This window comes from Aulostomus chinensis, chromosome 9 (genome assembly GCF_037954235.1).
Source record: "Aulostomus chinensis isolate RoL2024-O1b breed Wild chromosome 9, RoL_Achi_v1.0, whole genome shotgun sequence".
Lineage (NCBI taxonomy): Eukaryota > Metazoa > Chordata > Actinopteri > Syngnathiformes > Aulostomidae > Aulostomus > Aulostomus chinensis.
Genome location: NC_141328.1, coordinates 6,995,606 through 7,022,334, shown reverse-complemented (window position 1 = coordinate 7,022,334; position 26,729 = coordinate 6,995,606). Strand labels below are relative to the sequence as shown.

General features: G+C 40.4%; 3 protein-coding genes across 7 annotated transcripts; 1 reads left to right on the top strand and 2 right to left on the bottom strand.

Moving 5' to 3' along the window:
- Positions 1-3,439: 3,439 nt before the first annotated feature.
- On the top strand, positions 3,440-8,135 carry LOC147255621 (acidic mammalian chitinase-like). Of its 2 annotated transcripts, XM_086212589.1 has the most exons (12): positions 3,440-3,654; positions 4,512-4,545; positions 4,908-4,934; positions 5,039-5,249; positions 5,328-5,381; positions 5,716-5,875; positions 5,959-6,083; positions 6,170-6,293; positions 6,384-6,569; positions 6,706-6,822; positions 6,935-7,064; positions 7,307-8,135. In XM_086212589.1, the coding sequence occupies exons 2-12, from the start codon at positions 4,521-4,523 to the stop codon at positions 7,471-7,473; spliced, it is 1,326 nt and encodes a 441-aa protein (XP_086068715.1). In that variant the 5' UTR covers positions 3,440-3,654; positions 4,512-4,520; the 3' UTR covers positions 7,474-8,135. The 2 variants fall into 2 exon arrangements, with proteins under 2 accessions (XP_086068715.1, XP_086068716.1); XM_086212590.1 differs by lacking the exon at positions 4,908-4,934.
- Positions 8,136-10,250: 2,115 nt separating this feature from the next.
- Positions 10,251-17,531, bottom strand: pm20d1.2 (peptidase M20 domain containing 1, tandem duplicate 2). Of its 2 annotated transcripts, XM_086213445.1 has the most exons (13): positions 17,147-17,531; positions 16,953-17,039; positions 15,688-15,923; positions 15,471-15,557; positions 15,236-15,369; positions 15,013-15,132; positions 14,127-14,202; positions 13,579-13,640; positions 13,420-13,498; positions 13,266-13,337; positions 13,006-13,171; positions 12,823-12,922; positions 10,253-10,940 (listed from the first exon to the last, which is right to left on the bottom strand). In XM_086213445.1, exons 1-13 carry the CDS (start codon positions 17,337-17,339, stop codon positions 10,811-10,813), a joined length of 1,542 nt encoding a protein of 513 aa, XP_086069571.1. In that variant the 5' UTR covers positions 17,340-17,531; the 3' UTR covers positions 10,253-10,810. The 2 variants fall into 2 exon arrangements, with proteins under 2 accessions (XP_086069572.1, XP_086069571.1); XM_086213446.1 differs by lacking the exons at positions 16,953-17,039; positions 17,147-17,531 and adding an exon at positions 16,623-16,872 and having other exon boundaries at positions 10,251-10,940.
- A 1,393-nt stretch (positions 17,532-18,924) lies between these two features.
- On the bottom strand, positions 18,925-26,083 carry lemd1 (LEM domain containing 1). Of its 3 annotated transcripts, none has more exons than XM_086213442.1 (11): positions 25,674-26,083; positions 23,216-23,330; positions 22,358-22,507; positions 22,213-22,277; positions 21,959-22,006; positions 21,717-21,857; positions 21,486-21,561; positions 21,310-21,398; positions 21,109-21,198; positions 20,443-20,516; positions 18,925-19,686 (listed from the first exon to the last, which is right to left on the bottom strand). In XM_086213442.1, the coding sequence occupies exons 1-11, from the start codon at positions 25,869-25,871 to the stop codon at positions 19,374-19,376; spliced, it is 1,359 nt and encodes a 452-aa protein (XP_086069568.1). In that variant the 5' UTR covers positions 25,872-26,083; the 3' UTR covers positions 18,925-19,373. The 3 variants fall into 3 exon arrangements, with proteins under 3 accessions (XP_086069568.1, XP_086069569.1, XP_086069570.1); XM_086213443.1 differs by having other exon boundaries at positions 23,216-23,324; positions 25,674-26,080; XM_086213444.1 differs by lacking the exons at positions 21,109-21,198; positions 21,310-21,398; positions 21,486-21,561.
- Positions 26,084-26,729: the final 646 nt, after the last annotated feature.

Here is a 26,729-nt window from a genome sequence, read left to right as displayed (position 1 = left end):
GACATGAACCTTCAGTATGGCATAGTTGAGTGACAGACAAATGAATGCATTCTGTTCAAATCACTTAATCACCATTCAATTGACAATAGTCTAAGTGCGTGTACACGTGTACCACGCTGACGTGCTACCCTGTGCTCGTGGAAACGCACCCATACCGAGCTGTACCAAGCCATCCTCACCTGACTCAAGCTGAAGTGAGCCAGCAGAAACTTGCCTTGAATGACCAAATCACTGTTACCTTCTAGTTTTGTTTGCATTCGTCCAAAAATCACCAACAAGCAAACAGCACCAAAATCTGTAGTACGTATACTGCATTTACTCTTAGTTGAGTCTGTTTCGAAGAACAGGTGACAGTATTTGATTTCTGAGGATGAAACAATTATTGCCAAGTAATCATTTAATCTTCTGTACATCCGCAATTAGCCTGATAATCTAATTTTACAGTGAATCATTGCAGCTCCACCTTAGTCTGTAGTATGGTCACCACCATTTGGATGGGTGTGTCAAGAGGCCAGCTGACTCTGGTGTTTGTCCGATGTTTCCGAAACCAAAAGAAACATATCAGGTTCTACGTCCTTCATTTGCAATCGAAGATTTGTTTTGGTATGGAAAAGAACGGGGATCCATCTTGACTAACATTGTACAAACAGTACAGATATGCAAGTCATTAATTGGAGGATTGAAAAGAGATGAACTTAAGAAAACATCACTTACACAGTCACTTGAATAAATGAGGTAAAATATAGGTGAAACTTGTTTTTTTTAAGGATGATATTTCCATGCCAATCTACTTGAAACATCCCTCTTTGCTTGAGTTATGGCTGACTGAATCAAGCTATTGTAAAACTGCCCTGCCCGCTGGAACTATTTTTTTTGTTATTCATCTATTGGAGGTTTCATCACGCCTCATTGTGGACATAGGAAAAAAAATTTTGAGCATAGATTTTAAATAGCTCGGTATCTTTTTGTATCAAAACTTAGTATTACTATGACATCATGTGTAATATATTAAAATGATAATCGTTATCATAGCTCAACGGAAAATAAAACACCAAGCTCACAGGTTTCATGAGCTTCAGTCATTAGAGAAGCAGGTCATTTGTAATATTTGCATGCAATGCTGCACCTAGTGTCATTATTAGTGTCCCCAGAAGCTGGTATTTCAGCGTGACGTTTGTCAGCATCAGATATTTTAACCAAGCTGGGTGTGTAAATTTTCTTATCCTCTAATGAGGAAAAGACTGACATCATTAGACTGTTAGACTTAGACCATGTTAGACTTATATCCGCACACTCAGGACACGTTGGGATACTTTTTTGAACACAATACTTTTCGTATCAAACCTCCTGCCCTATATGTCTGATGTAAAAACCTAAAACTTGTGCTCAACACTTTGTAATGTGCTCCGATAATGAAACCGTAACCATCTTTTACCTGTAAGGACCAGTCTACCCAGTGTATGAATATGCCTCTGCCACTTCAAAAGTTCCGTCTAGCTCATGGTTTTGTGACCTAGATCAAACCCTGCATTGAAACAACGGACAAATTAGTCACTCCACTTCCTGCTACATCCTGACACCTTTGTATCTTATTTATAGCTGACAGTAAACCAGCCTCTCTGATCATGACACCTTTGCCCTTTTACTTGGTATTTTCTTGCACTGACAGCGAACATGAAAGATATGTCACACAAAACCCATAGCAAAAGCTATCACTATCAGTAGGTTCATTGAATGATTCCACCTCTGACGTTTTGAACCCTTTACCAGATTCCATAAAGTGGCATCATCAACAAATGGAGAAAACAACTTCATCCAGTCAGAGAGACACCCTGTGGACAGTATGAGTATTGTCCTTACCCATGATCTCCCATGTTCAAATGTGCAACCTTTAGCTTCTTATTATTATCAGGTTGGACATAGACTTTGGCTTTCAACCAAGGACCTTCCCCTGTATGGAGGCTCACAAACAGGCTCACCTTCAATCATACGAGGAGAAGGAGGTGTTGGGGGTACCAAGGGGCTTTCTGGAGCAGGTATGATTTTTGAGACATGGTAGGTGGGATGAAAACACATAGACTGGGGGAGCTTGGTCTTCACCACTACTGGTTTTATTATTTTTAGGATGGGGAATGTACCAATCAACCTGGGTGCCAACTTATTGGCACCACATGGAGGGGCAGGTCCTCGGTGGAAAGCTAAAGCCGATGGCCAACCTAGTAAGCAGGGGCTTGAGAGCAGTGACGGTTACAGCTGTGGTGTAGCGATCGATGTAGCGTTGCAGGGAATTGTGGGCTTGAGTCCAGGTGTGTGGACAGCGCTTGATGAACGCTTCCACGGAGGGGCAAGAAGCCTCTGTTTCAAGGGCAGGGAAAAGGGGAGGCTGCAGGAGAGGAGCAGCCTCAACAGGGGAATTTTTCCTAAGAAACTGTCATGATACAGCATCAGCTTGATGTTTCTGGACCCAGGGCGGGAGAACACAGAGAAGTTGAACCGTGTAAAAAGGAGGCAGAGGCAGAGCTAACAGGGGCTAACTGGGTGATGACTGCCCTTAGTTGCTGCACTTGGCTTGCCAGGGAGGAGAGAGCCTGTTCCTGCATGCTTGCAGCCTGTTTGGCCTCAGCTGAGGTAGATTCAGTGTGGACCTTGTGTTGCTGGAGGACTCCTTCAATCCATTCAAAACAATTCTTGACAAGGGAAGTGTGTGCTGGGTCCATGTTTTTGCTAGATTGCATAAATCCTTATCAATCTTTTTTTTTTTTTTTTAATTCAGATTGTTAAAAGCACAACGTAACCAGAATTGTTCAAATGGATATTAGAGGGGATATAGATTGCACTTGTATGCTCCCAAATACAATCACGCTGGCAGTTGATTGATTGGTAATGACTTTAATTCACTGATGACTGATTAGAGGAGGGGAGGGACCGGAGCGGCATTAAGGTTCAGGTGCAGGCTGATACCCTGAGATCCAGAGACATGAGGGAAGAAAGGGGTGTGGTCAAGGTGCAGGCTTAGGTCATAATAGGGGACTATGAGCTTTGTCAGATATGAAAGTGCCTGATTGCCTCCTCAGTAGAGAAAATAAATGATCATATGATGATTATATTTGAACCAATCGGTGTAGCAAATCTCTATAAGGTAGTACCCAAGTTCAAAACAATAAATGCTAGTCATTGGCTGTTGGCCTGTGTCTGCACTCTCACTCGCTGATATTTTTTTGAGCACAATAATCATCGCAGCACACCTACGGACAGATTTCTGACCTGAAAACCTATGACTCGTGCTAAATACTTTTCTACAGTAAAACTATAACAGTCCGTTACCAGGAAGGACAGTTTACCCTGTTTGTGAAATGCCTCTGCCACTTAAGCTTTCTCATCCACTTGTGATCATATGACCTCATTTTACCTGACCTGACCCAACACTGATACAATAGACAAATTACCCACACCCTATTTAATTGCCAAACGTGACACCTTTTTGCCTTATTTAAATCTGATCGCAAACCAACCAATCCTCAGCTGAACCAGCCATCGACAGGAGAACCACACATCAGCAGACAAACCAGCCATCGACAGGAGAATCAGCCGTCCACAGGAGATCCAAAACACATCCATCAGTCACAGTAGAGAGCTTCCTTTGACTTGCACTCTGTAAGTGTAATCTTCACTTTGACTTCCCACATTTTAAAAAATTCTCAGAAATGTGCTGCCTTTGAAACTCAAGCTCTATAATTCAGCCTGAGATGATCATGATTATTGTTAAAATCATTATCAATCTTTTTTGTTTTTTAAATTCAGATTGTTAAAAGCACAAAACCAGAATTGTTCAGATGAGACCTGCTTTGATTTGATCCCATGCTGGATTCAAATACACAGAAAAGTTCAGCTCATTTGAAATCCAAACAGGAGCATAACTAGAAAGAGCGAGCTGTTAAGTTCGTCACAGCATGTTTATAAAGCAGCAGTTGGCTCACATGTCTGGAGTTATTTGCCAACTTGTTGTTCCTGTATTACTTGGAGTTCCTTTCATCATTCACACATCTGTGGTTAAGATTGAGCAGCATGTGTATTTGCATGTTGAGCACCATCCTTTATTAAGGAGATTATCAATTAACACAGCACATATGCATCTCTACTTAAGTACCTCTCATAGTTGTCAAACACAACAAATAGTTTTGCAATTCAATCTATAAGGCAAATTAAAAAGAAATGGGATGAAAATCCTTCAAATGTTATTGTACAACTAAATCAGTTAAACAAAATTTGCTGGAGGGATCCGTTGAATTAGTGCGCCACAACTTATCAGGTCACGCACAAATTTGTATCGCTAAAATAATTTTCTCAAGCCAGCTGCTTTTGATTGGTTACCTCACTGAACGTAATATGAAATACAAACATATTCACACAAAAAAATCATCTTTGTTTTGTAGTTTCAATCTGCCTTACTCACATTTTTCCTTTACGAAACAATTAAAACATGTTCCTCTTCTTTCTCTTTTATACCACAGACCAACAACATGGGCAAACTAATTCTTATTGCAGGTAAGGCACACAGTTCAAGTAAAAAAGACACTTTGCTGAGTTTCTGTATGGATTTTTTTCAACTACTGCCCTAATAGAGAAAGTGAAATGTCTCATAATTTGACAAAACAAACCTAATCTACATGCAAGCCTGAATATGAATGGAATCAAAGCTATAAGCCAGGAAAGACCTACTGTACTGTACATTGCTGTTTTAAGTGACAGATAGGGTTAACTTAACGTAACCCTTAAGAAGCAAGAAGTACATGATCACTGGTTGTGCCACTACATGAACAACTGGTGGTGATTTGGGCTGGAGAACTTGTTGATTTACTGACATGATAAGCTTTTGAACAATACTGATGAAGTCTGTCACTCTGAAGGTCTCTGTTTGATCGCCACCAGCCTGGGTAAGCTCATAACTTTCACCCATTAACAACTGCAATGATCAGTTCAAAACACTCCAAACATTATTTTCAAAAACAGCATTAAAATTTCAGTCTTTTTTTTTCAGCCTCTGCCTTCAATGTGGTGTGTAAATATGAGAGGAACTCACGAAGCAGAAGTGGGAAAATGAAGTTCAAGATTTCTGATATCAGTCCAACAGTCCACATCTGCAGTCATCTGATCTACAGCTCTGCAGACGTTGACAAAAACTTCAAACTGACCCCCAAATGGAGAGATGCAAGCAAACGCTATCAGTCCTTCAACAACCTCAAAAACAGGTCAGACTCTACACATTTTGTTCAACTTTTCTGTTTCTTTTATCAAATATTTATCATTGCATGTTTATACTCCAACAGAAACCCAGACCTCAAAACCCTCTTGGAGGTTGACTTGATCACAAAAAGTTGGAGGTAAATACATGTATCATACATATACACACACACACACACACACACACACACACACACACACACACACACACACACACACACACACACACACACAAACACATATATAATATATACACATACGTATATATAATATATACACATACATATATATACATACTGTATATATGTATATATATATACACACATACATATATACACACACATATATGTGTATATATGTATATATATATACACATATACATATATATTTAATTTCTCTGTACCTAGTAAAAGATGCCACTATCAGTCAGTTAATCTAATGATTCCACCTCTGATATGTTGAACCCTTGAGCAGATTGGGTACTGCAGCATCATCACCAGAAGGAAGGAAGACCTTCATCCAGTCTGCCATCAGTCTACTGAGAAACAAGAAGTTTGATGGACTAAACCTGAACTGGCAGAGCAACAAAAAAAAAAATCTGCTCACCAAAAAGGATTTTGAACTGTTGTACAAGGTCAGATTCTTCATTTCGCCATTGGGACACTGTTAGAGAAATGCTTTTCTCTATATACTTAAATATGCCACTCTTTTCTATAGGACCTCAAAGAGGCCTTTGATGCTGAGGCAACATCATCTGGCCAGCCCAGATTACTGCTCACTGCCAGTGTCTCTGCTGAGAAAGGAGTCATCGATGACAGTTATGATGTCACAGAGATTGCCAAGTAAACAAACACATGTTTTGGAACATTAGTCCATCAGTAGCTGTCATCATCTTTAGGTAAACATAACCTCCCCTGTATTTCATCAGGTACCTGGATTTCATGAATGTGTTGACCTTTGACCTTCACCGCCCTGACGATGGTGTCACAAAGCACCACAGCCCCTTGTACCAGGGAAGCACAGACACTGGAGACGCAGTCTACTACAACACGGCAAGCAGCAGAGATTGATGGTTTCCAGCATGGACATCTTTCTACTTAGAGCTCTGTTCTCTAATCTAAGTGTCTGTTTCCACATGTCAGGATGCTGCCATGAAGCACTGGAAGGCTGAGGGGGCCCATGAGCAAAAACTTAATCTGGGAGTAGCAACATTTGGCCGATCTTTTACTCTCTCTAAGTCTGCTGAAAATGGTGTTGGAGCAGCAGTCAGTGGTCCTGGAGAACAAGGCTACTACACTGAAAAATCAGGCTTGTTGGCCTATTATGAGGTAAAACTGCAGAATGTGCACATAATGATTTTAAAATCAGTAGACCAGTTATTGAAATGGCTTTCACCATATTTGAGACAGTTGTATTGATTGGTTGGTTGATGAATATTTCACAAAATGTGACTTTTCCTTTTAGATTTGCAGTTTTTGTAAAAAGGCTGCAGTCACAATGATTGCCGATCAGAAAGTTCCATATGCAACCAAGTCTGATCAGTGGATTGGATTTGATGACAAAGGCAGCATTGATGCTAAGGTAGTCAATGATTCCCTGATAATTCCTTTCCAAATCACTCCAAAAACATTTCCCATTAACTGCATAAATATTGGAACAAAATCAGCAGGTGGGTTTTTTTTCATCTCCATAGGTCAATTATGTCAAACTCAACAACTTTGGAGGAGTCTTTGTCTCGTCTCTGGACCAGGATGACTTTGAAGGAGTATGTGGACACGGCAAGTACCCCCTCCTCCGCCACCTGCATGGAGTCCTAATTCCAGGTAATATAAATGACAAGAAAGACAACACCATTGTGGCATGAGTTGGTTTCTATTGTGTATTTCACTCAGTGCCATGAACATTAATGAAGTCATATTTTACTCACTTAATGACCTTCTATTATTCAAAGTTGAAATGCATCCTCATTTTGTTCAGCAGTCAAACCCACAGTATCATAACATATCGTGTGATTTTCACTCAGGAGCAACGGAAACCATCTCTGACTTTCATTCTTCTTCTTCAGATTCTCCTGAAAGTCCATGCCTGGGATTAAGTAATGAGCCTCACACCAACCCAAATGATCCCACTTCTTTCTACAACTGTTGGGAAGACCGGACCTACATTCAGTACTGCCAAACCAACCCCCCTCTGGTCTATGATGACAGCTGCAAGTGCTGTAACTGGCCCTAAACTGGAAACGGTTATCTGGCTTTCATTAATAGGAAAAACGTAACTCAAGGATGTGCTTTCTAATGTATACACTTAAGATTTTTTTAGCCATCAAACACATTTTAGCTCAAAATTTCTACTGAAGTGACGAAATGTTTGTCAAAAAAAACCATAATCAACAGCATTTTATTCAGGGACCCATTTTTGAATCACTCCGTCTTCTCACTCAAAGTCGCCCAGGACCATAATGCAGCACCAAAGAAAGGTCATCACAACATTTTAGATCATGTCGTTTACCATGAAATCTTCCAGCACTTCGTTCAAAGACTTCAGCTGCAGTTACTTGTTAAAAGTGGCTTCCATCCATTTCCAGCTTCACAATTCTATTTGATTATTTTACTAATTGATAACATGATGTCAGTTTTTTGCGGACTGGCTTTTTGCTTACGGTATGTTCGACAATTCAAGTGTAGCCAAACCAAGCTGATGTTTAGTTTCTTCCGGGGATTTGATGAACAATTTGGACTGATTGAGTGAATTTTGCATTATTTATGTCACTGAGGAATGGATGTGTCCATGTTGGGTTATATTTTGGGGGACTGCTTACGTGATGATGCAACTGTTACAACCTTAATGTAATCCCATATTGCATGCCTCTATGTGAATTAATCGTATCCTAATCAATAAATGAATCATAAAAGTATTTGTATATCTTTGGCTATTATTTGTGAGTAAGACATTTGCGAGACACAATATAGCTTTAACTTGAACCTATGAAGGAGCTATTAAAATATAGGTATGAATGACATCACTACTTTGTCAAACACCTCTTCATGTTGGAGAGGCAGCTGCCGTGGAGAAGAATGTAATGTCAAATAACTTAGGGCTGCATGATTTGGAACAAAAAAAAAAACTCATCGCAATTATTTTTTGATATTAGAGGGAATTTTAATTGTGTTATTGTTTTTTTTGGGATCTGTACCCCCCACCCCCCCCAAAAAAAAACCCAAAAATTAGCATCTAAAATATTACTGTGAGCTTGAGATAAATTTGTTTCCTTAATCACAGCACGCTGACCTCGGTACGGACACAAGAACACAACTTTATCCCAAAACAGTTTGCCTTGTCAAGCAAAATCCAGAAAGCACTGGTGTTTCCATTCATGTCACTGAAGATAATTCCACAACACCTGTCACCATGCAAATAAATTGGTTGCACAATCACAGTTGAACAACTACACTGGGACTGGATCCTGTCAGGATCGAAGAAGATAGGAGGCTAAATATTGAAGTTGACAGAAAACCTGTGATGGATGTCAGACATCAATCCATCACATAAAAATACACATTAAAAAATGTACATTAAAAAAAAAAGCCCCCCAAAAGCAATGATGCAACGGAAAGCTATCAGCCCATACATACAGTAACAGCAACCTGAACCTCAAAACTCTCTTGGAGGTGACAAGATGGAAGTAAATACATGGAGTATTTGCTTTCTGTTCCAGAGCAAACACAAATTGTCACGGCGGTAGTAAATGTTTGCAGTTTTCTGACAATCAAAGCTTGCCCTTTTACTTGGAATTTCTTTGCATTGCACAGTGTTTCTTTTCCTATGTCGCACAGGACATGTTGATGGAATGCCTATTACAGATATCACTATCAGTTCATCTGACGATTCCATAGGATGATGGTGGATTGAACTTGGAAAATCTTAACGTTGTATCTCAAAATCAGAGGCTCACAAATTGTCGCGTTTTCTTATCATGTAGGATCTTGAAATGGATGGAAATTATAGCATTTCTAAACATCAGTCTGTCACTTATCAATCAATCAATCCATCCATGTGAAAAATACATATGAAGCATAATACTTTATGAAAACGTACTTGAAGGGATAGTTCATCCAAAAATAATATTTCAGTCATTATCTAGACTTTGTAGTTTGGCCTTGGTGTCTCGCAGTCTCTCTGTGTTTCCACAGATCCACCAGAGCCCCAACTGCTGCCTGCATCGCCACCCCCCCCCCCCCCCCTCTTATTCCCTACTGTTACACCGGCCTGTGCTCCCCTTCCATGAACCAATCTGCCATCCAGTCCCCCATCAAGCTGGCTTGCTCTCCCTGCCTCCCCTACCAGAAGCTTTCCTTCTTCAGCTGTTATTAACATTTCTGTGTTTCTCACATTCTGCATTGTAAACTGTTTTCTTGTCTGTAACAACATCTACTGCACGTCTGTCCGTCCTGGGTGAGGGATCCCTCCTCTGTTGCTCACCCTGAGGTTTCTCTGATTTTTCCCCTGTTAAAAGGGTTTTCTATGGAGTTTTTCCTCAGTCGATGTGAGGGTCTAAGGGCAGAGGGTGTTGTTATGATGCCATGTGAAGCCCTTTGAGACAAACTGTTTGTGAAAACGGGCTCTACAAATAAAATTGCCTTGCCTTGCCTTGCCTTGCCTAGACACTCTTGTGAACGGTTGGAAGGTTGAGCGAAATGTTTTAGTCCACAAAACACTGCTTTGAGTTTCACAGGGAAAGGCGTTACTGGTGATCTCTAAAACTTCAGTGAATGGCGTCCAATTTTCAAAGCCTTCCTTTTTCCACTTGCAAAGCACTCAAAATTTTTGAAAAGTTAGTATATTCAGACAATTTCTCTGTTTTCAATTTTGTAAAAAGGAAAAAAAGGGGGGGTAAACTTGCTGGGGGGGGGGGGTTGGCTGACTTGGTCCCATCTCTTAAGTTATTTGGGGTTACTATAAGAACAAAATGTCAAAATGTGAATAAACACACACAAATAAAAGAAAAAAAATCTACTTACAACCTCTGCAAGTTCAACTTTAATACGTTGCCAAGAAACTTCACTCAACTATTACAACCATTTTCTCCCAATAACAATACTTGCCAGCATTATTTTTATATTTGTCATTCAGTGAGAGCACGGAATCATTTTATAATATTTACAACTTTGCTCCATTCAGTATTTCAAGAGTAGCAGCAACCTCTTATATTGTCAAGTAAAAGCAGGCATGAATATTTATTTTCAGTCAGACATTTCATTAAATTAAGCTATACTGACTTACTTAAGTTAAAGAAACGCCACAGCAGTCACATAAAAGCTTTTTCACAAGTGCACAAGAGGGGCCGGATGGCTGTGAATTTTTTTTTTTGTGATAAGGTCAAAACTGTATCCCAGTCACACAAAGAAAGCAGTCCATTGAGCATTAAAGCTTAAATTAAAATGCAAATGTAACAAGTTTGTGAATTTTGCAGACAAAAGAGAGAGATGAGCTCCGGTTCTGTTTGGCGAGGTCGAAATAATTCAGAATTTCGTGATGGACCATCAGATATTTTGACAATCCCATCCATTCCTCAGAGTTCATGGACAGAACTATGAGCCTTGGGGAGCTTCTGGATGTCACAGTTTTGAATAAGACTTGAGTAAAATAGTACAAGTTCCTCTAAGTTCTTTTTGGAAATCCTTTCATTGATGCCATGGAATCTGAAAAAAAAAAAAAGGAAAAAGTTTATGATCTCTATAAATAAATCTCTTTTCATTTATTTATTCAACACCATCTTACAGCTTTTACAGATAAATGGCTCTATATCACAAGAGTAACTGGAATGATTACAGGCTCATACCCATAACATCAGACTGTCTTGTAACTGACTCAGCAGGGTTTGACTGTACTTTTCGGGCCGGCAGAGTTGTCATTTTTTTTCACCCTGCAACCACATTGCTTTAACTGGCAAACGCTCCCACACCTGACTGTGCACACGTTCATTTGTTGCTTTAAAAAAAAAAAAAAAAGTATGGTCAAGCAATTTGTCAGCGCGTTCCAATCTCGAGGCACCACTCATACCCCTGGCAGATAAAGGCCTGGTCTTAAGTCTCAGGTGAAGTGTTGCTCCTACTGTTGAAAGGGTTCTGACAGTAAGCTGCAGCAGAACACGGACGTGCTTGAGATCGCCACTGAACCATGACACCGTGAAAAGTTAATGACTGTGCACGTCACGCCAACCTCCTCTCATCGAATTTTAAGGGATTCTTCCTGCTGACTCCTGAATTTCAGGTCTGCGGTGATCACACAGAATAGATGATCAGTGCCACTTCACATTAATAAGACATTGAGCACAGACGTTACAGCATAACTTTATTTATGATTGAGATGTGAGACAGTCAGCTTACCAGATCCGTTACTCTTTGTTGTGTTTTTGTTTGAACTAGAGTAGAGTAATCTCAGTAATGTTGTATTTCTAAGAATGTGTTTTTGATTTATTAAATGCAGAGGATAATTGAAAAACATAAGAAAGTTGATCACAATATAAGTCTGATTATTCATGATTAATCACAAGATTAAGTTAAGTTTATATAAGGGAGCAGCAGGAATCCACAACGTCATCAGAGGGGCAGCAGACCTGTGAGGGGGTGACGGCCGTTGTTTCCACATTTTCGGGTATCAATAGAACCTCACTACTATGCTGTGCATCTGCTCATCTGACTGATACACCCTTTAAACAGCACTAGACAAAGAACTCCACTGACCAAAGACCAGCCTCTTCTTGGTCTATGGCGTGAACATTTTCTGTTGTTCCAAAATAGTAAAGCGCCATGGTTGTGCCAGGCCACACCTCACTAACGTACTTAAGCACCTGTGGTCTCAGGTAAGGAGCATCACTTGCTGGCTAAAGGGCGAGGTTGCTTGAAAAAGTCATTCGCAGCACACGGAAACTAGCAAAGATGCTTATGGTTGCACCAACTTGTGCTGTGCTTTAAAATAGGACTGTAACAGAGAGGTCTGGTATGTGTTTATGCTGCCACCTTGTGGTTTACAAATGGACATGGATTTGTGATTTAAGGTCACGGCTGGCCAACATACAGTATTACAGTCTGAAAGTACAAGTGCTGAATTGAAATCTGTTGTGTCTTCTGTTTGCTGAAGACTAAAAAGGAAGACGTGTCTTTGTTTCACTTCTCCCATCAGATTTCCAGTCAAGCCCAAGACGCTACAGTCATGACTGCTTGTGGTTGGCTGTGCTTTATCTTCTTTGTCATGCTATGACAAGCTCTCCAAAGCCACTTGCACACTGTGTCCCAGACCTTCCACTTAAGAAGGGCCTTAAGTCTTACAGACAGGAAGCAAAGTCTGAAGGCTTCTTGTAAATCCTTGCTCCTGACATATATTGTGTACTTCTTGTGACATCAAACTCTTTGCATACCTGAATGAATGCCAGTTACAGGAGATTCGTGAACTTGCTGAACTGAGGGTTAAGAGTCCCCTCGTGTTTATTTCGTGAATGAGGTCCAATGCGTAGTTGTACAGTTATCGTAACTGCCGCTTTGTTGAGTGAGCTCTTACCGTAATTCAGAGATCGATTCTTACCTTTGAGCATCGCCTGGTTTGAACCACAGAGGGGCGAAGCGGTAAATATCTTTTGTCAGGTCTCTGAAGTGTCGACTGTCCGTGTTCCCAACACAGACACCTGCAGATTCAAACATGGTATCAAGGCAGAAAAGGAATACTTTGCCTTAATTTGTAATGCCGTTATTTCAACCCAGTTCCTACCTGGAGCGACCGTGACCGTCGGGAAAATGTCCAACACAGTTTTCTTAATGATTTGGAAGCCAAAGGACATTTCATCAAATGAACTGACAGGCAAGGGATCAAACCCTTCAATGAGCTCCATCTTCACACGTTGATCCTCTACTGTGGATTGGATGAAGTTCAAGACCTAGACAAGACAGCATGAACCTTAGAAGACTCCTGGTGAGATGTTAGGAATTTAAAAAAAAAAAAAGGACAATAACAATTCTGACGCTACCTACCTCTTGTAGCGTCTGTGCTGAGTGTATTCTTAAATTTACATTAGCTTCAGCCAGGGATGGGATGACATTCATCTACAAAAAGTGATGCATTTTCTCAAATTAATTGTTTGGGTTTTTTTTGTTGTTGTGGTTGTTTTTAAATCAAGAGCTGCACCTTTACTCCTGCATTAAACATGGTGACTGCTGTGGTTGTCCGCACTAAAGCGTTAGTGTCTTGTTTCATTTCCAGTACCCTGCAAAAACAATTTTTAACTCGTTCACTCCAAGGACACGAAGAGAGGCAGAGACCTGAATTATTTTAGCATGAACTTACCTGCTCAGGAGTGGGGAAAACAGCCACAAATTTGACATTATGAACTTCATTGGGAGCTGAAACTGCAGTCAGATAAATTAGTCACTTGAATTCAGCCAGGACCTTACGCATTAGAATTTCTAACATTCAAAATACATCAGCCACATCTGTAACACGCAACATCGGCGGGACAGAACAGTTTATGGTAACCCACTACACCGTTAGTGCTGAAAATCACGTTCATGAATTGTAATCAAGGTAAGTTTGAGATAGGTGCGATATCGATTTGGAGTCATGTGGCCTGTTTGTTTTGTTGTTGTTGTTGTTTGTTTTTGGTTACAGTTATTTGGCGTGTCTCTCATTGAATTAAATGGAGGTCCAAAGTGTCATGTGACAGAAAAAAGAACAAACCACCCACAGCAGTCCATCGCACGACTCATGAGGTGGGCTCCTCCGGGTGATTACACGGAGAAGGTCTTTAGCGAGCGTCATTCCATGTTACAGACATGCCTGGTGTATTTCAGCTGTCGTGAGTGGTGGACAAATAGCTTGTTTCCTGGGTATCATACCTTATGGGCCAAATGTTCAAAGGTGTCACGTTCAGGCCCGTGACCAAATAAACTCGGCACAGGGTTCTCCTCTAATCTAAAGAAAATGTATTACAGAGTCATTGGGAAATCCAAAGGGTACCTTTTTTTCCTCCAACCTGGACCCTAGTTTCCTAACTTTTTTGTCTAAGTGAGTGATGAAAAAAAAAAATTTTAATTCCTCCAGCACTAAGCAAGGGCAGAGCTTCCTGCAGCCCCAGAGACTGCTTTAATATGATCTCATGGAGTAATTGGCGACTGTAAACTTACACTCACTAATAGTGTTGGTTTTTCTACGGGCTTGGATTCTCATCATAATCGCCCATTGACATCAACGAAAGGCAGATGTCATTCCTGTCAAATGGTCACCGCAGACCCGATGCTTGAAAAGGGGCAGTGTACCCACAGGAATGTTAGCATCCATTTGTAGCACAACTAGCCCCAACTTCAGCATGTTTATATCAAAATATGGAAGTCTTCAGAAGCTGCAGGCAGTACTGCGGGGCATTTTGTTGCCAGATTTCAAAAATGTGTGCACGCGAACCACTGATTTTTAACCCTTTATCTGACACTAAATTCGTGCTTTCTGTAATCCAACACAACCTGTTGATTTCCTGCAACGATTCAATCAGCCAGACCTCTTCCTACCCTCGTTCTGTACTCAAGGTAGATCTTGAGGTACAATATAATATAGGTCATGAAGAAATCCAATTACACTGCATGACCGGCAAAAAAATTCAGATTCAGATTCACTTAAGTGTCACTGTAACTCGTACAACCAAAGGGTAAGGTGAAGGCTTTCCAGCGCAGAGAAGATATACAAATATAAGAACAACAGTTTTAATTCTGGTGGAAATTTCTTACTTACTTTTTAACTGCAGCAGCCAAGATCCCAATGCTGGTCTCAGTGGGAGGCATTGAGGAATGACCCGGGACGGTGGACACACTAAGCTTTACATTGGCATAGCCTTTTTCACTTATCCCAATCCTACAAAATGTCAGCGGACAAAACAGTTAATCGCTAATGTAGAGATGAAGTTGTACTTTCCATTTGAATTTTATTATCAAATAAGACCATGATGAGTTCTCACAGAGCAGCCGGTCCCTGTAGGTTATTGATGACTCCATCAAGTACAGCCAAACCCTCATCCAAGACAAACAACAGTTGCACATCACGCTGCTTCAGTAAGCGCACTATGTTCATTGCCCCGTTGTAACCATTAACCTTGAAAAAATAAATCAAATACTCAGTTATATGAATAGGATGTGCCAAATCTCCTCTGCATCCAAATGAGGGATGTGTATTTATTTATGAATTTGGGTTACCTCTTCATCATGACCAAGAACAATGTAAAATCCTCTGCGTGGCACATAGCCTTTAATCAGCAAGAACTCCAGGGCTTGAAGAATTCCCTAAAAAGGAAGGAAGGTTTTGTTTTTTTTATAACTGGCAACAGCAATCCTTTGCCAAGAACAGCCTGATTACTCAAATATGCAACTCAAGGCCGTTTACAGGCACAAACATCAGCAATTGTTTTCTTACCATTACAGAGCTCTTGTCATCCAGAGTCCCTCTACCATAGATGAAGCCGTCTATTTCCTCAGCAGAAAATGGTGGGGCCTCCCAGCCGTCCGACTCTGAGGCAGGTACTACATCAATATGAGCCATCAGCAGGTAAGGCACCAGGTCAGGCTGGGATCCTTGCACCCAAAACAGATGGCTGTAGTTTGCCACCAACTCATGATGAACAAGGCTTGAAGAAAAAACTGTTGGGAATGCTGAAGCAGAAGAAGTGTGAACATATGGGGAAAAAATGTAAAAACAAAAAGAAACACAAATGAACGCTCTGACTGAAAAATAATTTACAGATGATGGCCTCTGAAGGAGATTTACGATTTGTGACAAAAACATGACAACAATCAGGGCTACCTTTAACAAAAACTGTGTACAATATACAGTACTCTCAAGATATTAATGGATGTCTGATGGCTGGACAAAGAGGGTCAGCAAAGATGCAACAGGTTGCATTAAGAACGATGTACAATTCAGTAAGCTACAAGTCATGCCTATCAGCTTATCATTTAACTTTTTACAATTCATTTGAAATCTTTCAGACCCACTTCAATATAATAAAATGGACACATATATATATATATATATATATATATATATATGTATGTGTGTGTGTGTGTGTGTGTGTGTGTGTGTGTGAAGCCATTAAGATGAAAATACCAAAGAAAAGAAAGAAAACCACAAACCTAATAAAAAAACAACAACACTTCAACATGTCATACCACACAGAAACTGTGGCAACGACAACAAAAAATAATATAAGATCAATGATTAATTAAAGTTGCACTTCCTGTATCCATTTAATAGTTCAACACAAGGTTTAAGTCTGAACTTAATCTTAAGCGTCATGAACTAGAGAAAAAAGTAACAGTAAAAAGAATGTGTCGAGGAATCAGAAGGCTTACAGCGCTGCTGAATAAAGTAACATAAGCCAACTTGACGCCTGTAAACAGAGTCCGCTTGTGAGTCCTTCATTTAAACTCATGAGGATAAAACATTTAGTGGAAACGTCCCGTTGCGGGACCTGCTGCACGCGCCTGACGCTGGATGGGGTCGCTCGAAGTTTGCAGCTCGCAGCGTCTCGTGCAACATTAAAATTTAGCTTTATATGATCGGCTAGCTAGCGTTAGCTTGCTATCAGCTAGTCCTGTTGCTTGCGTGACAGAGCAAACCAAATGTCCGACATTGTTGATGTACTATAATTGACGTCTCACTCTTGTTAATAGTTGCATTACCTTTCCGGAGGAACCTGTTAAACTCCAGCAGTGCTGTGGTGTTGATATCCGTTGGGGAGAATGATACCGTGGGAATCTGGATCGCCTCTGGAAATTACAGAACAGCTCATTTAACCTGTCTGTGTTTAATTCGATGAACCTAAACAGAGTGGCGTTCCCGGTGTGAATGCTGAATCGGCAGCGATCACATTTACCTTTAAAACTAGCGAAAAGCTCCTCTCTTTGATGGTGGTCCATGGCAAGAGAGATGTTATTCGTTTTTTCCCACTGACTGAGTTGAAGTCCCGCATTTACGTCCAGTGACAGAGTCCTGATAGAAGCGATTGTACACAATACCAGGATTACAATGAGGACGCTGCTAATAATGATCTTTAAAACCTTCAACATGATGAACTTTAGTCCCGTGTCTGTTCTGGTTGCCGATCCCTTTGACCCTTCCGTAGGTGAGAGACTCCACCTGCTGGCCTCAAAAAGACAAATAGTTGGTCTGACGGCGTGTGACGGTTTTTTTTTAGCAAACAGTTCGACCACCGCTCAAGGCGCCACCTTTGCGTTTGACAGTGGTGTGGAGTTACTAAGTACTTTAGCTTAAGTACTGATTCAGATTCAGAAAACTGTATTTATATCCGTAGAGTATGTGTGTGTGTGTGGGGGGGGGGGGGGGGGGCAATTGAGGGCGCAGAGAGCGTTACAGTTGGTTACACAACAACAACAACAAAACAACACATCAGGCAAGGAAGTGTAAGGATGTCTATACCTCCCAGGGGTAGCAGCAGCTCCCTTGTAAAGTGCCTGAGAGAAGTAGTCGTGCAGTAGAGGTACTGTAGTAGTGCAGAAGAAGTAGTAGTGCACAATAGATAAGTAGTATAATTACATGCATGAATGAGAGAAGAACTTTGGAAATATTGTGGTATGTACAGGATAATCGTAGCATATGTAGCATATATATATATATATATATATATATATATATATATATATATATACACATATATATTTGCAGCATATACAGGAAGTACAGGTGTGCACTGGTTGTATGACAAGTGGCAAGTGGCAGTCTTGTGGGTGCTACTAGGGGTCAGGGTGCTGGGAGTTCAAAAGAATTCCCAGTACACTGTCCATACATTTTTCAGTCCCAGTGCACAGCTAGGGACAAAACTGTTGGAAAGAAGCAATAAATGAACTGTTCATGCAACATATCCATTCAATGCTTTGTCTTGAAACATCATTTGTTTTTAAAAGCACATTATAGAGGTGTTTATAATTTGAATATCTACATTTTGGGGGACTTGGTGCCTTTACTCCAGTTTGTAAGAAACAGACTACATTTATCTGAACTTATGTTACTTTTGAAGTGAAAAATGTTTCATAAAAGATGGCATTACCTGATGTACTTTTAAATTTGAAGCCTTACAATTTCAACATTGTATAATCAGAGCAGCACAAACGGAACATACCACTTTGATATCATTTTTTCAAAGGAGAATGGTTCCAGGATTGAATGCTAAAAAGCACATAAACATGTACACAATTCTTTACAAACACTTCTGAGCCTTCATAGAGTTTTGTAAAGAGAGCTTTGCATGTACCAGTTATAGTTTATACAGCTATTTACTTAAGGATGCAGGTACCTCTTCCACCACTGGCATGGTTCACTTGTCAAAAAAAATTAAGTTTCCATGGTTATATCTTTTTGTGAAGTGGGCTCCATCATTTAAGATGGCACGGACTGATTAGAGACCCCCTGCTTCTCATGGATCTCCAGGTTTGTCCCATGATAGTTCCACCCTAGCAGATGACTTATTATTCCTCCTGCCATAACCATCACTGAGATTGCTCTACCAGCAGACCAGAATGCAATAAATAAAACAAATTTCCCTCACAGCATCAATAAAAGTATGTATCTGTATGAAAATGCCCCGGTACATTTTATACCTGCATGGTTGATATTACTTTCACACATATCAGTTGCCAAAAAAAAAACAACTATTAAGCACAACATCCTTTATTGAAAAGCATTTCAAATATTAAAAAAACACATCATACAATTAACATTAAGTGAAAAGGAACCAACATATTACATTATTGCAGAATAATAAATAATGCCAACATCAAGTGGCAATTTATACATTTGGGAAAATAGATCTTTAAACTGCATCTCTGCTTTTGCACTGACTATAGAAAAGACTACCTTTGACAACAGACGGGGCACAAGCTAAACATAAAAGCGACCAAAAAAACTGGGTTTGCATCCTACGCAGTCATCCCCCGCCCCAAAAAAGAAAGAAAAATGACAAGAATGTTCCCTTGAGATCCAAAGGTCATGACAGCTAACTGGGCTGGTAAAAGCTGAGATCGTCAAAAAGCAATTAAACATCTGCACGTCAATGAAGAGAGGTGTAAAAAAGGAAAGAATAAGCGCTATTCCTGCCCAAAGACAGCTGGTGTGTCTTGGGTCTCCGCCGGAAGTAAAAGCCCTTCCTCATCATCTGACGCCTGGTTTTGACTCTCCAAGAAGGCCAAAAGCGGACTGAATGAGTTGTCTTCGACGAAAACATACACGACGTACATGACGAACATCACAATGAAAAAGGCAGCGATCTGTATCTGGATGGGTACAATGTGATGTTCTCTCTCTTTCCTCTCCAGGGTGGTAGGACTGATGGGAGTGTCAGGGTATGCATACTGGACAGGTCTCCCTGCTGCACCCTTTATGGGCCTCCGACAAGTTGCGCTGAAATAAAGAAAGGATACGTGTGGTGGAAAACTAATTCAAGTGTCGGTAAACGCTACTCATGTTGCCATGAACAAGCAAGCTAATTAGTGCTGCAGGTGTGGCATGTTTCTGAAGGCTAACCCAGTAATCATCGTAACCATGGGTTACCTTGACCAAAAACCTCTGGGACTTTTTTTGTTTTGTTTTTTTAATGAAAACATGCAGACGTGTATGAGATTGGCCCTTTTTTGTTGAGCAAGATATTCCTTACAAATGAACATCACTCTCATGATTTGTTTTAAGCATATCTGCAATGGTTCCAAAGCTAGCGTCAGGTATAAACAAATGACACCAAGGATGCTCCATTTCTCTATCATCACAACTGGTGCGGTATCTGTGACAACTCCTGTAGTCTTGTTTAGCCTCGCTCTAAATAATGCCTTTTTTAGAGACAGACGAATGCTTCAAAGTCCACGTGTGGTATTTGCTGACATATTTTATCTCGCAGAACAAAATGTTACAATAACTTACACCAGTATGAACCACAAACATCAGAGGACATTTAGCAAAAAAAGAAAAGAAAAGAAAAGACTTCTGGGACGAAAGGACCTAGATGTGCAACAAAGAACTTATTTCCAGAGTTCAAGACTCATTCCTACACCATTCTTTCCTGCATTTTTCTCTGACTTGGCTAAAATCTAATTCCCACTCAACCGCTACTTAAACAGTATTTATAGCTGATGCATTGTGTAATAGTGTTGCCACTGTGCTTACTAGATTCCTGTGGGCGTGGTCTCAATGTCTGGCAATAGGTCATTGAAAGGGTCTTTCGAAGGCTCGTGAGGAAGCTAGAAAGAAAGAGGGAATTACTAAGTGGACCAAACAAGGCAGACAAAAATCCCAGACACCAGTTTCCCACAAAGTCAGAGAAGCCAGGTAGACAAGGGTGATTGTGTCTGACACTATGTTTTAACCCCTGAAACAGCCACTGCTCATGTTGTGTTGTCAAGTACCTTAAAAAGGTAAGCTGAGTTTTAACCTGTGCATCACTGTTACGGCTGGCTTTTTTCCTTGACTTCCCCCGTGCTAAATTAACATCTCATACAAAGTAGCACTGCAGCCTGATTGGGGAAAAAAAATATTGTCAGGAACAACTGTACCTCTCAAAAAGAAAACTGTATCCTAAATTATATTCTTGTTATAATTAGGAATGTTATTATTTGTTTATTGCATCAGGCTGGCCAAATCTCAACCTTGTGGCAGGTCAAAAATTGACCCTGAGGCCCCACTCTGGGTAACCCTCGACTGTGTTATTACATTTAGACACCGACATGTAAAAGGAAGTTAACACATCAGCCACCACATATAGTGCCCTTGCAGCAGGTGAAAAATCAGTGGAACTGGAAGAAAAGACAAGTCAGCGAGGAAAAACATATGTGCCTTTGTTGCCCTTTTAGAGGGGGTGGCCTTGGGAGTGTAAAACAGGGACTGGTTCTTCTTGGAATTCTTGTCCGAAACGGGTATGTCCAGCTAGGAAAAGCAGATGTAACACATCACACCGCCATCCCTGGTGAGCCTCTTCTGCACTTGAAGCACCATCACAGTATGAACCCTTAAGTGTGACTGAACAGCACTACTGACCCTGCTGGACTGTGACGAATGCTCCCGTGTATTGCTCTCATTCGGCTCACTGTCTACACTAGTGGAGAGTGACCTCCGACTCTCCATCTGTTGTTGGGAGGGAAAATGTACATCAATGGGAGAATGCTACTGACTACTCAACCACTAAAATTTCATTGTGCACGCGTGACTTCCCTCCTTCACCATCTGAGTGATGCTGAAGGTTTGAGATGCCGAACCATTGGGCAGGACTGATTTTGAGCCGGACACTGCCTGCAAGAGTCATCGCTAAATTCATATCAAAATGAAGGCGAAGGAACAATGCCCAGTATCCCATTTATGGTGCAACGTGGAGGCAGAATAAAAAAGAAAAAAAAAACAAAAAAACACTTGAAGCAAAAGGTGGAGAGAAATGCACACAAGCCTACCCCTGATGATAATCCTTGATTCAGAGAAGTTGCTCGACTAATTCTGGCAGGAATCTGACCAGCAGGCCCCCTCTGCTCTGATGATTTTAACACATTCCGGGAATTCCTCTTGGGAGGAGGTCGTCTAGAAGCATGAGTCCGCTACAAAATGCCAACCCAATCAAACAGAGCAACGCTTCTTCACAGGGATTTGGTTTGAAAAAAAGATGTGTGCCAACACCAAGAAGATCCTGAGTATTTACCAGTCTTGATGAAAGTAAAAAGCACTGCGGGTAAACATAACCGCCATTCTGAAAAAGAAAGTGTGAAATGTGCATAACGCGAACCAACCAAACCATGATCATTGAGAAGACATTTTTCTGTAGCTGCGCAATTTAACCACCAATTAGCACTGTAGGGGAGAGATTCACAGAGTTCGTACTGGTGGAATGTGCAAAAAAAAAAGCTGAACAAGAATCTCAGAAATTCAGTTGTTTAATATATAAACTTGTCTCACCTCTCTGCTCTCTTCCCGGTCCTGTTCAGACTGTTCAGCCGTCTCTTGTTTTGCACCTCCAGAACCTGCTCAAGCCAAAAAAAAAAAAAAAAAAAAAGCACAAGATTATCTAAAACCAGAGACAATCTAAAACATATGGTCCTACCTGATTCTTTGTCGTTGTCCTCTTCCTCATCTTCCTCCTCTTCTTCAGTGTCAGAATACAGTACAGCTTGCTCTGTTCCATTCAGTTCATTCTGTCTGTTGGACTGAAGCAGTTTCCTAAGCTTCTTCTCATATAAGGCCCTGGTGGAAGCTAGCACAGGCAAAGAATCCTATTTCAGTTATTTGTCAAGATGTTGTTTAAACACATGCCCTGAAATGCAATTGCATCATAGATGGAAGAATAAAATTGGAGCAGTTTTGCACTTCAAAACTGTTGTCTCCTCTTTATTCTTTTTCATCGAATATGCCTTTACATGTTGTGATTGGTCATGTTGTTTTAAGCTCTTGCACTCCGATTCCAATGTAATCTCCACTGCAAATTGGAGATAAAGCGACTCTGACTCCTTACAATGACAGCTGGCACAGGAGTGTCTCAAAACCCAGACGTGGGTTAACATTCATGAACATTTGGTTCCCTCATCTCAAAGTCAAAGGAATTTTTGAATGGGTTTTTTTGTTGTTGTTGTTTTTTTTAATTAAATGCCTGCAACAATGTCACTGGTTTACTCCAGCTTATAACAGTTTTAAGTCCTGTTCTATGGAATACGACGTGTCGGTAAATACCGCACTCGTGAATTTCCACCAGTTTATGCGTCTCAAAAACAGCGGGTGCAAACAAGCGATGCGGTGCGACTTCAAACGCCATCACGCAAACGACCCCCCCCCCCCCATCACAAATTTTACTTGCAATTAAGAATCTTTTTCATTGCAGTGTTGCTCTTATATGTGTCTTGTTTGCAAAATTACTGCATAATAAAGAAAAAAAGCTCACTCTATGAAGTATTAAGTGCAACCTCACCGACTACGGGCCCGGCTTTGACCCCCTGCAGGAGTAACGCAGCCTTGAGGTCATCATCTGTCAAACTGCTTGGGTCAGGAATCTCTTCATCTTCTGGCTCCTCTTCCTCCTGTTCCTCCCCACAAAACAAAATTGCCATATCACTGTTCAAGAAATGACAACGGTTGCTGCTTGAATGCCAGCAGGTTTCAGATGTGGGGGAAAAAAAAGAATGAAGGCTGCTGCTGCTGCTGCTTCGGCCAAGTTTTCAGTAACCACCTGTGTATACTGCATTTACTGATCCTGTTCATAAATTAGCTATCACATGAGAATAGCTTCATAAAAAGGAAAAACAATGACGGCTCCAAACAATGTGTGATTACCTGTTTTATCAGATGATAATGGTTTTTAGGATCCGAACGGCACATAGAGCTGCGACTACCACAGTCATTCTAAAGCCTCATTTAACAAAACCTGACATGTTTTGACCAACCAACTATCCCAACACAGAAACTGCACCTGTTTTTTAACATTTTGAAGCATAAAATACTGGTATTTTGTGTCAGATTTCACTTTGAAATGCATTTTGCAATTAGTCATCATTGACAGTGAATCATTTTTTCGTCTCTCCATTAAGAACACACATATTACACCTCATGACTTGTCCATTAATAAGACTGGAATGTTTGGAGTTTTTGGGAGAGTTTTTTTTTTTTAACCAAGACTCACTCTTAGAAATTGACCTGCACTCGCGTTGTCTTTTTTTTTCTGTCAGACATCCTCCCGTCATGGTTTCCTCCAATTTCCAAGAACCTTTCGATGCAGGAGGAAACTTTCGCCATCGACATCTGCTTTCACATCAGTTTCTTTTTAAAGATTTCAAATGATCCCTCCTCCTTTTGAATTCTACTCATACCACTATTAGTGGTACAGGATACGACTTTATCAAGTAACATACGGTCCAAATAATGTCTCACATGTTGGAAGGTCACAGTTGTTCGAATTTTCCCACTTCAGAATAAACTCCTCATCGAAAAGAGTCTGTGATTAACATCCACTTTTAAAGTGAAATAACACTATTCTATCTACTATCCAGCCGTATACTTTTTAACTTGTGTAACATTTGATGGTGCTAACTGTAATTTAACAATTTAAATGTCATATATATGAAGACATTTCTTGGATTTAATATTTTTTTCTAGTACTGTGGGTCTCAGTTGTCGTATGTCACAAATTAAACCAATTAACAAAACCGTTGCATATTATTCGTTCAATTTTCTGAACCTACGAATGGACTTAAGACTAAAGAAAAAAAAATTGTGGCCATAAATTGAATTATTCTCACTATTTGACGAAGTGACCACTAATTAATCCAGCCTCAAGAGCGTTGTACATCAAGATCACGAAATGTGCACAATTTCTTGACATACATGGGAACTCTGAGCCTCATGTCAATTTAATTCCTTTAGCTCGGAATTACATCAAATTGTGCAGCAACTGCTAAATTTGAAACTTAAACCCGAGTATGCATTTACTTGAGAGTCTCTATACCTAAAAAGACTAAGCACAGTCCAGCCCAGGACACAGTACAACAATAACTTTCAGACCTCCAATGTAAGCCAAGCTCCTCTTTCTGGCACGCATAAATGAATGTGACAGGTGTGCGAGCACATATACACGACCCCGATGGCAGCCAGCATACAGAAGCGTCTCCTGTAAATCTATACCACCTATCCAGCTGGTGGCTCAAGGACCTCAAGTAGCAGAGCAAACTGAGAGAGTTGACCCAGATCTCTTCCCCCTCCCCTCCACAGCTGCTGCCCTTGCACAGCCTCCCCATTAAGTTAGAACTACACATTGACCGGTTTAGGCTCATTTTAGGGAGCCCGAAGAGCATCTACATTTCAGCTAATCACCCCTAAAAATATCAGGAAGAGAAATTCTAATGTTGGCCAAACAGATGTCTGTCTAGCAGAGGGGTACAAAAAAAATCTGTGCATTACATGGATATTCTGTTTAAATTAAGAAAACGCATGATAGAAGTGGATTATATTCTACGCAAGACCTGCATACTTTCTTAGTCCAAAATGTTTCTTTACTTTCACAAAATAAAAGAGAGAGACAGAAGGCAGAGAAAATCCAAATAATGCAAATGAAATGATCAGAAACAAAATCTTAACTTGCATGAAAAGAGTGATTTAGGGAGTTGCAAGGCACTGTATACCGTACATGCCCCTTACAGGTTCGAACCCTAAACTTGCCCCAAGTGTAAAACCACTCCTATTAAAAGCAACCCCTAATATATCATCCATGGTTACTGATGAACTTCGAAATAATGGTTTTGTATACAACATGCAATATAGACACAATAAAAATAATAATTTCTGAGACAGACCGACTTCCAACTAAATATACCGCCGGCTCATTTCAAGCTATAATCGAGAGTAGAAATAGTGCACCTAGAGTTTGCTCAACTCACTGCCACATCTTGCACTGGATCCTCCTCCTCGTCGCTGGAGAAATCCACGGCGTTTTGCTGATCGACATGTTTCATGTGCAACTCCACATAAACCTCCTTCTTGCTCTTGGCAGGCGGCAGCTGGACATTGTGGGCAATTAAATCTGACTTGAGTCGAGATACGGAGAGCTGCGCGGGATCCTCCACAAACACCGGCATGTCACAAGGTCAAAAAAGTAGTCAAGATACAAGCTTAGCTGTTCTTTAATATTTGTAGAAAACAAGCCTCTGGAGTCACATGTACCTGCAGGAGCTGCAGGCAAAGACTCTCTACTGGTAAAATCACACCGCCTGAATTGAGAACAGCTGCAACAGACCACTTGATTGACAGCGAGTAGCAAGCTTTAAATGAGTCTCTACTCAGAATCCAGTGTGTTTACCAGGATATCGTTTCAATATCTGTGGAAGCTCACAGCAGTAAACATTAAAAAATAAAAAAATAAAAAAAAAATTTGAATCAAGTTAGTGTTGTTGTTTTGGTTTTTTTTTGGGGGGGGGGGGGGTCAAATTATGTAATTTTTTTGGAGTATTATTCACCCCTAAATAGGCCTGTTGGTCAAGCTCATGTTTTTATCCAGGGGAGTTGATTTGTATATGTGTGTGTTAGCCGCAGTGGTGAGCAAGTGAGCGCAAAACTGTAATATATTAGATATTACTTGTTGCTTACATTCTAAAGTAATAAATTACTTTGAAAAATAATTTCCACGTAAAATGAAAAGTTACTGATCAGACTACTTTTGAGTATTTTTCGCCCAAATAACCGTAAAATATGACTAGGCATTAAAAAAATGTCAATGTGTAATATTCTTTTAGGATGAAAGACCAACATAAGTCGATGTTTATGCACATGATTCTTCTGTTCTTTTTCCTGCGTGTATAGAGGAAATATATATGAATTTGGGTTTTGGTAATTATATTTATGAAAACATGCACATTATCAACCAAAACCCCGTTAGCCATGGGATTCCTGACTGCTGCTTGAGCTTTGTGGAACAGCTCTGATTGGTGATACGATTT